Consider the following 12,752-nt stretch of genomic DNA (forward strand, 5'->3'; position numbering starts at 1 on the left):
ATAAGATGATGACAGGGGATGCAGTCAGTGTACAGACAGAGGATACAGGATAAGTTGATGACAGGGGATGCAGTCAGTGCACAGACAGAGGATACAGGATAAGTTGATGACAGGGGATGCAGTCAGTGCACAGACAGGGAATACAGGATGAGTTGATGACAGGTGATGCAGTCAGTGCACAGACAGAGGATACAGGATAAGTTGATGACAGGGGATGCAGTCAGTGCACAGACAGAGGATACAGGATAAGTTGATGACAGGGGATGCAGTCAGTGCACAGACAGGATACAGGATACGTTGATGACAGGGGATGCAGTCAGCGCACAGACAGAGGATACAGGATAAGTTGATGATAAGGGATGCAGTCAGTGCACAGACAGAGGATACAGGATAAGTTGATGACAGGGGATGCAGTCAGTGCACAGACAGGATACAGGATACGTTGATGACAGGGGATGCAGTCAGCGCACAGACAGAGGATACAGGATAAGTTGATGACAGGGGATGCAGTCAGTGCACAGACAGGGAATACAGGATAAGTCTATGACAGGGGATGTAGGACATGCACAGACAGAGGATACAGGATATGTTGATGACAGGAGATGCAGGATGTGTATAGATAGCGTTTACAGGACATCTCATTATTTTATGATTCAGGAGAATTCACTAACTGTGACAAGTATGGGTGAAAACTGGGAGATAGAATAAAAAGATGATACTTAGACTATGTTACTTACAGGAAACCATGACATGCTTCTTCCGGCCAGAAAGTATCCTCCAACTGTTCCCCGATTAGCACGACGCATGGACTGTAAAATGAAATTATAGAAAAGTTACTTAACAGTTCTAAACAATATTCATAAGCATAATATATGCAGATAATGCAACCTGAGAGAAAATAACAAATATACTGTAATAACATAGTATGATCTATTGTAGGAATCATGTACTGTGTGTGGCCCCACAACTCAGTGAGGCTAGTACATGATCCCACACCCTAAATACGGTGTATGTGACTCCCCCCTGAATACATAACCACTCAAATATATTGCGTGTTCACTATTTCAGTCTATGAATAGTAGTGGAACACCCTTGTATACTATGTGTACATATCATCAGTCTTAAATACTATCTGTATGTGACTCTGCTCTCTTAATGCTATGTATACATTACTTACTTTGAGTATCCCCAAACCTGAACTCTGTGTGTTCATATCCCCACCCCTTAGTAATGTGTGTACATGTCTCCACTCCTGAACACTGTGTATATGTGCCCCTACCCCTGAACACTGTGTATATGTGCCCCTACTGCTGAACACTGTACGTACTTGTACCCAACCATGAACACTGTGTGTATGTCTCCCCATCACTAAACAATGTGAATGTGTCCCCCATGATCACTGTATATATGTATTCCCAACCCTGAATACTGTGTATACATATCCCCACCCCTAAGTACCATGTATATGTATCAAAACCCTTGAGTATTACCTGTACATGCCCCACCCATCAATACTGTGAATATATGCTCCCCCCTCCCCCCAATCTCTGTGTGCCATTGCGTCCACCCTTGAAAATGGTGAGCATGTGTTTATTCCCCACCCATGAATACTGTGAGTACGTGCACGCAGCCATAAACACTGTGTATACATCGCTTATACATTTTTAGGTCATAAAAATGGATGTATACCAGGAATTCCTGTTCTGGTCTGATGGACTGAGGATTGTCCATCACTGAGCTCTGTCCCATCCCCCATGCAGAATGTGACTTTACAATGATGTCCACAGCCCCCAATACCGCACCAGACCCTACTCCCCATACTGCAGGCCCTCATGGTTCATTTCCTAACCTCCTTGCCACAGCCTGTTCCACAACCTCCCTGCCAGAAGAAATGCTGCACTGCGGGCATCATGGTGCCAGATAATGATGCGGACTGGGTCTCACCAGCTTCAAAGAAAGCCATTGCTAAGGTGGATCCTGCAAGTCCTCAGGTATGCCATGCCCTGATGCTCCTGTGATCTATTGTGGAGGACATCAAATCTACCATGGCCCTTCTTCTCACTCAAGCAGTCACTGCTATCACTGCCCAATTACAGTCCCCTCACAGAGGGTCACTGGCATGGAGCAGCAGCTGGAAGTGGCTACGCACGATATCTCTGGCAGCAAACATTTGGTTGAAGAGCTCACACTGAAAATTATAAATTATGGAATAAACTGGAGGATTTAGAGAACAGGTCTCGCAGAAACAATGTTAGGCTGGTGGACTTAGAGAACAGGTCCCGCGGAAATAATGTTAGGCTGGTGGACTTAGAGAACTGGTCCCGCAGAAACAATATTAAGCTGGTGGGCTTAGCGGAGGCAGTTAATGGGATGGCCCTAGCACTTTTATGTAACGCTTTACCTACTCTTTTGGGTATCGACGCAGAATGCCATGACCCGGTAATAGAGAGTACATAGAGTGGGTCCTGCACCCTTCCTGACCCCGGGTCATACTTTTAAGGTGCATGAACTATCTTCATAAGGTGGCATTTTGGACACCATCATGCCATATGTGAAATCACTACAGTGGGAGAGCCACAAACACCATATTTCTCAAGGCTACTCTGTGGCATTGACTAGAGCCTACAAATCTTTCTCCCCTCTATGCTCTCAGCCTATTACAGAGGGTTGAAAACTCTATCCTGCTTGACTGTGTATGATGGTATACCTATAAAGACAATAGCAATAGGTATATGATGGTATACCTATAAAGACGTCACATCCCAGCTGATGCCACTGCCTATGTTGTTGAATGCTCAAGGATTGCTGCTTCGGATATTATTGGCCTGCCTCCTGCTGAAGAACAACACTTACTGATCAGGAATGATTGCTTTGCTTCGCCTCTCCTGCTAACCACGGTGTGCAGTCTGCTAGCGTGGCTTATGATACTTTCTTTGGATGCTCTTTCAATGTTTAATGATCCAGTTTTAAATGCTTGTTTGTTGCTCACTGATAATTTCATGTCTTCTACCTGATGACGCATCATCTAAGCTGCTGTCCATAAAATCAGCTGTTTCTAACCTTACTGTTCATATAGTTATCCCTGTTCTAGAGGACATGTTTTATGCTCCCTATGGTATCCGGGAAAATATTATATAATACCACTTGGCATAGAGGGGATGGGATCTCCTATCTTGTTGGCTGATTGTTTGAGTTATTGCTATTGGTTACTTGCTGTAATAGGTTCTGTGGAAGTTTTATTCCAATTAATATTAGTAAAGCTGTTACCTGTGTTGCCCCTTATCAGTCTCTCTCTTCCCTCTCATTCCATCCCTCCCCACCACCTTCACCTCCCCTTTGTTACGTACAGGCAATTCAGATGACACTGGCCTACTCCTTCCTTTTGTGCTCTCTGCTAAGTGATGCCTGATATCAAGATGGGGAACATTGGCGGGATTAACCAATTAAGGGTAGAAAAATCCACCTTTCTCTTAAAATAAATTTGTGTTTGGCTTTTATACAAGAAACCCATTTGATTCCAGCGGAGGTCACAACCCTGAACATGGTGTAGCTATTCTGATTAAACGCTCTATTGCTATTGTCATAATGAATATTATATCTGATCCAAACTGAAGATTCGTTGTAGTCTCCTCATTGATACATGGACAGAACTATGTTCTCTCTGATATTTATGCCACTAATGACTAGCTTAGATCTTTTTTCCCCAAACAGTATTGGCTACTCTCATCCCATTTATTAATGAGCCCCTTATTTTATGTGGGGATTTGAATCTGATTTCCTCAGGTATTTAGACAGATGTAATCCTACACCTCAAACATCTTCTTTACCTAGGGTAGGTGTCCCCTTGCTGGCAAAAAGATTACAAGCTACTGAGGTTTGGAGAGCGTTGTACCCAGAATACACATCTGCTGCTCAGAGCACATTCTTGCATATTGATTATATATTAGTATCTCACACATTGTTCCCAAAGATTATTGATTCTCAAATAGAATCAGTATCAATATTGGATCATACTTTAGTTTCATCAACCTTACACACCTCAGATGAACCAGGCTCTATCAGGTTATGGAAGTTTCCATCTAACATTGCTTGTTCTATTAAATTCAGGAACCATCTAGAGCTGACCCTGTTGTATTCTGCATGGCAGCTAAATGGCAGCCAGTAATAGATATTCATTAGTATTTAGATCTCCAAGCGAATCTGTTGACAGATTGTCAGCAGTATAAATCATCTCTTCCCCCAAAACAATCTCATCTCACAGTGAGAATACACTTTGATGAATTTGTGCAAGAAATGGGGGATAGTTAAATGTTTTCTATTTACTATAAATTCTATAACCTTGGTAATAGGTCTGGACACCTCCTAACAAACCTTTTGCATGGTACTTGCATGCCTTTGGTGACCCACCGCCTCAAAAAGCTGCAGGGCAATCTAACCACCACCAATGCCCAGACGGCTGAAGTCATGAAATCTTTCTATTAAAAACCCCAATGGTGCAAAGGCAATTTATGAGTCTGACAACATGAATGTATAATACAAAACAATTTATTAAAATGACACAATAGAAACTATATTATCTCCAGAGATACTTAATTATAGACTGTATACAAAATTGAATGTTTCTCTTGTAACCTTTTAAATGTTACTTAATAAAAATGTAACATATAATGTGTGTCAATACATATGTGTCAATGACTCAGCTTATGACAAATTTTTGAGAGACTCAAATAAATTAGAAGATCTCCTTAAGTGTGATTGTAGACATTGGTGGGATAAAACATCCCTCAATAAATATATAGAACATAAAAAGATAGCTTGGGGTCTAGGAGTCCTCAAGATCTTGTCATTTACTGAGAATACAGATCTAAATAAACAATGGAACTCTATATTGGATAAATGTTCCTTTGCATTAATGCAACTACTGGTTGATTATAGAGAACAGAAATTGAGAGCAGTAGGAAATTTTACAAAGACAGGAAAACTCTGGTTAACATAAGGATAGAAAAATACAAATGAAAAATCATTTATAGAAAGGAAAGTAAATTCAAGTGGAATTTATTTGACTATAATAATGATCAAGACAGAAATTATACTAAAAAGAAAGAGGTCCAACATTACAGTTATACAAGACCTAGGGACACATGTAGGGAAGGTCGTATATGCAGGAATAATTCTCCACAATAGAATTAGGATTCAACAGACCGATATTGTGTAGAATTATTCCTGCGTATATGACCTTTATACAGACATTAGTTCACTTATCAGATACTTGTACCTTTAACAGAGTTTAGCAGACTCAGTGGAGGGAATTCAATTGTTTGAAAAGTCAGTTGGGTGTCTGTTTTTTCCCCTGTCTATTAGATAGGAAAAAAACAGACACCCAACTGAATTTTTAAACAATTGAATATCCCCCAGTGTGTGTAATAGAATTGGAATTAGCACCAAATATAGCTGACCAGCTTCTAGTTGGTACCTTATCCTAATATGAGCATACTGTAAAACTGTAGAAAGATTTTGCTAGTTTGCATGAGATCAGTGGGAGTGTTAAGAGAATTGGGTGTAACCAAGTATTATAAAAACAGTGCATCCCCATGTTTTACTCTGTTATTGTAATGTAACTCAGACTCACAGGATGTGGCTCTCAGTCAGGGCCGGCTCCGGGGGCTTCTGGCGCCCCGGGGCGGCATTAGGGGGCGTGGCTTTGTACAGGGGGCGTGGTCATTTACACCCCCTGTACAGACTGAATTGGTCCTCTCCACGAAGGGAAACTAGGTGCGTAGTGTCTAGTTCCCTTCGTGGAGAGGACCTTTGCTGTGCGGGGCGCGATGACGTCATCGCGCACCGCACAGTAAAGGACCTCTCCAGGAAGGGAAACTAGACGCGTACGCGTCTAGTTTCCCTTCCCAGCGGCAGCGGTCGGGGGCAGCGGGCAGCCGGGGGCACACACCAGCATGGGATCTTGCCCTGGTGCGGCGCCCTCCGGAGGGCGCCCTGCGCCCTCCGGAAGGCGGCGCCCCGGGCAAAAGTACTGCTTGCCCGTGGCAAGATCCGCTACTGCTCTCAGTCTGTATATGGGCGTGGTCTTTTAAATAAATAATTAATTATTTTATAAATCTGGCTTCAATTCAATCTTTTACTTCGATGCAACAAGGAAACAAATGGTTAAAATTAGGATTCAATTGGGAGCTCGTCCGGGAAACCTACATCGCTGCAATTCATCTCGCAACTCTCTCAAAGTGGGGAATGTTGCCTCAAAACTACACTCGGGTAAGTCAGAAAAAATCCTGTGCTCCAAGATGTTCTGAGGGAGGGTGTGGAAAAAAAAAAAGAGAGAGTTGGCAGTGATTGCTAGGGAGAACCTGGAGACATTGGTGGTCATTCCGAGTTGATTGAACGTAGCTACTTTTTGCTGCTCGTGCAATCAACCTGACGCCGCCTATGGGGGAGTGTATTTTAGCATAGCAGGGCTGTGAACACTTGTGCAGCCCTGCTATGCTAAAAAAGTTTCACGTAAAACAAGACTAGCCCTGTAGTTACTCACCCAGTGCGACGGATCCAGCAATGAAGGTCCCAGTCCTGACGTCAGACATCCGCCCTCCAAAAGCCTGGATCCACCTCTGTTGGACTCACCACGCCTGGAAAATGGTGAGTATTCACCCCGGAATGCTTCCCGCCTGTCTGTCTTTTTTGTTCACATTGCTCGCTGGTGTCGTCGTTGCCCGGCGACGATCGTCGCCAGGCAATGACGCGTGTGCGCAATGCATTCTCTGCGCATGCACATTTCCGACCTGTTCGCACTGCAGCAAAGATCCGCTGCGTGTGAACGGGTCGGAATTACCCCAATGTTACACTGTAATGTTTGTTGTTGCATGTAAGCATATTTTGCAGTAAGATGTTTGGGAATTGGGTATTTCAATGATGCTGTATAGTGCGGCATGATCACACTGACCACAGTATCTATATTGAAATCTGCAAACTGTTTTTTTTTTTAACTTATGTATGTGTAATTACAGATAGAGTTAATATAGATAGTTTAACTAATGAGTAATAGCTAGTATGTAAACTAAGCTATGTTTAGCCTGATTCCGTATACAGATGTGTTCCGAGAGTTACAGTACAGTCGGTAGGAAGGGCTGGCAACCCGTATCAATACCCTGTGGAGAGAAGCCGACAGATAGAACCCAGATTTCGAGATCACAGATCTCCTCCAAATAGAAATACATAAAACAACTTTAGAAAGAGGGAGAGCACATACAAACCACATATGGAGTCATCTCACACTACACCACAGACACAGGACCATTTTTTAGGTCACAGAAAAAGGGAAGATCACAATCCGGCTTAGGTCAACAGACATCAACACAACAACAGATATGCCCCTCTCTCAGGAACCCCCAAAAAAACAGAGATGCCTGAGTTAGAGGTAGAAGAGGAGGGCAGAGGAAGAATTTTCAAAAGTCAGAGATACAACTAGAATCTGTAGGAATTTTTAATCTTTCCTCTAGACCCCTTGACAATATAGAACAGTCTGTATTTTCTAAAGGTATGAATTTTGCCCCTACAACAGGGCCTAATTATTTTGAATTGTTTGTTGAATTAAACAGATTTGTATGGGGACTAGGTAGGAAAAGATTATTTGCATCCACTGAAAAGGGGAAAGGTGATATCAATTAAATCGCTGTTTTGGATTATAATGATCAGTCTAGTCTGGATATATTGAATGATTTATTGCTGGAAAAGGCTTGGGTATAAATATCTGAGAGCGACAATCTGTTTGATATTAATGACACTATGGATATCAGATTTAAGAACAAATCCCAGTTTCATCACATTAACCATAAGACTAGTGCTATTGAAACCTTTTATTAAAGTACACTAGAAGAATTCTCACCACTGCTTGTTTAACTTTAATCCAGAAGAGAGAAAAGCATTGGAAATATTATCTGCACATACAACTATTATTATTAAGCCTGCAGACAAGTGGGGTGAGGATCCAGGACACTGTGGAACATGTCTCAGAGGCTACACGTCAGCTGTCCAATGGCGATTTCTAGAGGATCCTTGACCATAACCCCACTCCTCAATATCAGAAGCAGTTAAAATCATTATTACAGAAAGCTGTAATTGAGGATGTGTTGACCCAAGAGGAATTGTATTTTATTTTTCCTCTACACCCTGTCAGTTCCATTTATTATCACCTCCCGAAAATACACAAATCACTTCACAATCCACCGGGTGTCCTACAATTTCGAGTATAGATGGTCTCACTACTAATTTATCTTTTTATACAGATTGCTATTTGCAATCGTTGGCTTCCTCTCTGAGATCGCATATTAGAGACGCCACCAAATTTATTAGGATGGTGGAGGATCTTGAGTGGAAATCTAGCTTCCTGTTCATCACTTGTGATGTCCAGGCACTGTATACAAATATACCCCATGACAAGGGAGTTGATGTTGTGAAACGAAGCCTAGCTTCAGACACAGCGGTCTGAGAAGAAACAGGAATTTATAGTATCGGCTATACATTTTATTTTATTTCACAATTATTTTTTATTTAATCCCCAGCACTATTAGCAGGTCATCGGCACTGCGATGGGGAGCAGATTCGTGCCAAGTTTTGCTAACATCTATATGGTCGACCTCGAACAAACTATGATTTGGGAGGGCCCATTAGTCGTGAACCTGTCCTCTATGGTCGCTACATTGACCACCTGATTTTCATTTGGGATGGGGATGTTTCTTCAGTCATGGAATTTGTTAATTTTCTTAATAGTAACACTTATGATTTAACCTTCACTTGCACTCACCATCCTGCACATATTCATTTTTTAGATGTCATGTTAAATGTGGTTAATAACATGGTTACTGTTTCCTCTTATAAAAAGTCTGTAGATCAGGCATTCCCAACCACGGTCCTCAAGGCACACCAACAGTGCAGGTTTTAGTGATATCCAGGCTGCAGCACAGATGGTTAAATCAAAATAACTGCGGTACTAATTAAGTCACCTGTGCTGAAGCCTGGATATCACTAAAACCTGCACTGTTGGTGTGCCTTGAGGACCGTGGTTGGGAATGCCTGCTGTAGATGCTTGTAATTATATACCTTACTGCAGTAACCATAAAAAAGAGTTAGTTAAAGAATGTTCTGAAAAGCCAAGCCCATTAAAGCGAAACTGCACTTTTGATGCGGATTCACAGAAACTCATTGAAGAAACGTTACAATCATTTGAAAATCGGGGCTATCCACAAGAAGTACTATACGAGGCTTTAGAGTACTCAAATAATTTAAACAAAATAGACATCATGGCTAAACCGAAAAAACCAAAACAAAGAAGTGTTGGAAAGTAGACTCTTTTTTGGGAGCACTCTAATTCAGAGGGTAGAAATATGATTTATCAATACTGGTAAAATCATTTTTATTAGGTTATTCATTAAAAAAATTTTTTGGAGTATCTGCGTGAAAAATTATAAGCTTTGCGAAAATATAGAACACATTACACATGGTACGTGATATCCATATCACAATGTATCAATTGCCGGAGATAAATGGCTGTGGTTACAAAGCTCATGATTCATTACACATTCGGACTCATGTGATATATGACCATCATTTGTTCAGCAAGTATCCATCATGGATTACAATCAATGCTGAGAATTAAATCATAGGTCATATGAGAGTCAGGTACCCAATAGTATATATATATAGGTAGGTGACACTGTATAGGGGAGTCAATTTCTTGCAGTACCAGGGTGTTCAGAGGTGGTCTCCCATCCTAGTACTAACCCGGCCTTTCACTGCTTAGCTTCCAAGGTCAGAAGAGATTGGGCATCTACAGTGATGTATGACCGCAAATATTGTACTCTCCCTCTAGGATCACCTAAATGTATGCAGCCACTTGGTTGAGTTACCCTCTAGCTAGGCAGTCACAATTAAGATATAGACATATTTGACAGCATATTTTGTAACGGGAAAGTTACCAAGTATCCACAATTTAGGCTTGCCTTTTCACTGATGCAAACCAATTTTTTGAAAATCCAAATGCCCAATATTTTGGGTGTGGATGATACTATCGGGGAGTCAATTTGTTGCAGTACCTGGGTGTTCAAAAGTGGTCACCCATCCTTTTACTAGCCCGGCCTTTCACTGCTTAGCTTCCAAGGTCAGAAGAGATTGGGCATTTCCAGTGAGGTATGACCGCAAATATTGTACTCACCCTCCTGAATCATTCAAATTTTTAAATTGTGTTTGCCAAGGATAGCAAATTATATATACATGTGGTACAATAAAGGATTAAATAAGATAATGTGTAGCCACCTGGCTTAATCACCTCGTAACATATCAACCACGAAAAACAATATACTCATGAGTGAAGGCCTGTTATGTGGGTGAAATTCCTGAACACCACACAATGTCCACAATTAGGACTTGCCTTTCACTCTTGAAAATACCCAAAGAGCACCAGAACGGCCGGACAACAATTAGTAACTATATAAGTGCAGGATAAAATTATGCTGCACAGAAATAAATTTATGGTACACCCTGAAGCACTAACCCAGACCATAGATTAGAGGTGCCTAATGCTTGTAACCTCTAATAAGTACCTGCATATATTATGAGAAAGCAGGCTAGAAAAGGTACTTGTAGATGATTTGCACATATGTTAAATTGCTTGAGCCAAATAAATTCAAAATTCTGAGCATATGCTGAGATTTGCCATTGTTGAATTTCATCAAAAAAGGCACATTCAGTGCTTCCTATAGAGTTGATATCAGCTTGCTGTAAATGTTTGTAGCCATGTGGGTGTTGCTTGAGCCTAGTAAGTTCAAAATTCAGAACATTTGCTGAATTTAGCCATTATTGAATTTCCAAGGAAAAAACAGTCAGTGATACCTATAGAAATGATATCAGCTTGCAAATATTGTTTATAGCAAATGAGGATAGTCTCAATTGTATACCTTGATTGCTGAGGAAAAAATCCTTGTGGTATTATTAATATGGACAGTTTATCCTGTATTGCTCTTTATCATGGTATGAATGTGGCAATACGACTGGAAAGTATAATGTCACTTGTATGGCTGCTGTGGCTCAAAAACAAGAAGGAAGGAAGAGAAGAGAAGAATAGAGAAGGAAAAAACTTTTTGGCTGACAAGCTGATTATTTGTATGTGCAGATCGCAATGAAGGGAGTGCAGGGTATACGATACCAGCTCCGGTTGTTGTGAGACCCGCCCGCTGCCGTGCCCGTGCTCCAGAGACTTCAGGGGCTGCTGCGGCGTGTGGTCAAGGTCTCCCCGTTCAGATGACGGAGCTTGCGGCCGTTGCCTGGTGACCGTCCTCGGGATTCCGGCTAGTGCGGTCACGTGTGCGCATCACGTGATCGCAGTACTTCCTCCTGATGTACGTTTCGCATAGAATGCTTGATCACAGGACGTGCGGTGTCAGCTGGAAGTTGCAGTTTTTAAACAAGAGTGCTGATGATTGATTAGACCTGATAATTGTATAACACTGGGTCAACATTGATTGGATCATTTAATTGCAAGGTTGAGGATAATAAATGATTCTGTAGCACAACAATTGAGGAAGTGTGAATAATATATAAAACCATATGGTATATATTATATATTATATATTATGCAGGAGATGATTTACTAAGGGCTGTATCTTAATGCCATGGATACTTAAATCTTTATATATCAATTGGATTATTGAGCTAAATTGATAATTTGATTGAAATAGCCTGTGTTACATATAAATATTTATTAAACTATGCTACATGTAGTGGATTATGTAAATTTCCAATTAAATGTGTTTATATTATTGTTGTAAAGGCTCTGGATTGTGTAGAAATTATTATATTAATTGTGAACATATTAGGAGAGGAGGATAATTTATGGTGTGTTGGAGTAAATTAAGGTGATTTATGATGAATTAATAAAAATATATATAATTTTATAAAAATATATAAATTATATAAATTATGATGGACATTATCTAAATTATAAGGGCTCTGTAATTAACACTGGATTAAGTAGAAATGATTATCATGCTGATTATGAACATATTATGACAGGTGAATAATTAAAGGTGTGTGAGAGTAAATTATAGTAATTAATGATGAATTATTAAAAAGAGTAAATTATGATGGACATTGTATTTAATATAGTGTATATAAATGATTTGAAAAATTAGAAATGAAGTAGTGATAAGGAATAATATGTGTGGTATAAATTAAGAGGGAGTGTCTGTAATGTGAAATATCGGTGACTATAGTGTTGTGAGATAAATTGTAAAATACGAGGGCAATTAACATTTAATAAAATAATATAATGACATGAAGAGCCCATAATTAACTTTGGTGATAATAAGTGAAAGATGTGCATGTTATTTGAACTTTATAATGCATATGTTGATATGGGCTAGTGATGAAATGGGATGTGCAAATTGTGTGTTTGGATTAATACGATTGCAGTGAATTGTATATATGATAATGAACTATGATAATTATGGTGCTGATTGCCAGGAATCATGGTAAACTTCAGTTCAGGAATAATCCATAATTTATATTCTCATTCATTCCTGCTGGATGTATGGATCCGAGCTTAAAAATCCACTCACTTTCTTTTCTAAGCAGACTTTCGGTAAGATTGCCCCCTCGGATCCCGAGTCTTATCCTCTCCAAGCCAAAGACTTTTAATTCTTCCCACCTGCTTTCATGATACGTATGGAAGTGACGGGCGACAGATGTCAGTT

At 40.4% G+C, this 12,752-nt stretch overlaps 1 protein-coding gene and 2 pseudogenes across 1 annotated transcript in view; all 3 read right to left on the reverse strand.

Moving 5' to 3' along the window:
- The window catches only part of SLC5A2 (solute carrier family 5 member 2), a 76,689-nt gene extending 75,880 nt beyond the window's left edge, over window positions 1-809 (reverse strand). Inside the window, exon 1 of the mRNA XM_063935503.1 lies at window positions 738-809. Within this exon, the coding sequence (XP_063791573.1) occupies window positions 738-806 (69 nt within the window). The 5' untranslated portion in view covers window positions 807-809. The remainder of the gene's footprint in view (window positions 1-737) is intronic.
- Window positions 810-9,736: 8,927 nt separating this feature from the next.
- On the reverse strand, window positions 9,737-9,856 carry LOC134947164 (5S ribosomal RNA; annotated as a pseudogene).
- Window positions 9,857-10,085: 229 nt separating this feature from the next.
- Window positions 10,086-10,205, reverse strand: LOC134947239 (5S ribosomal RNA; annotated as a pseudogene).
- Between the last annotated feature and the right edge of the window lie 2,547 nt (window positions 10,206-12,752).

Source organism: Pseudophryne corroboree, chromosome 7 (genome assembly GCF_028390025.1).
Source record: "Pseudophryne corroboree isolate aPseCor3 chromosome 7, aPseCor3.hap2, whole genome shotgun sequence".
Lineage (NCBI taxonomy): Eukaryota > Metazoa > Chordata > Amphibia > Anura > Myobatrachidae > Pseudophryne > Pseudophryne corroboree.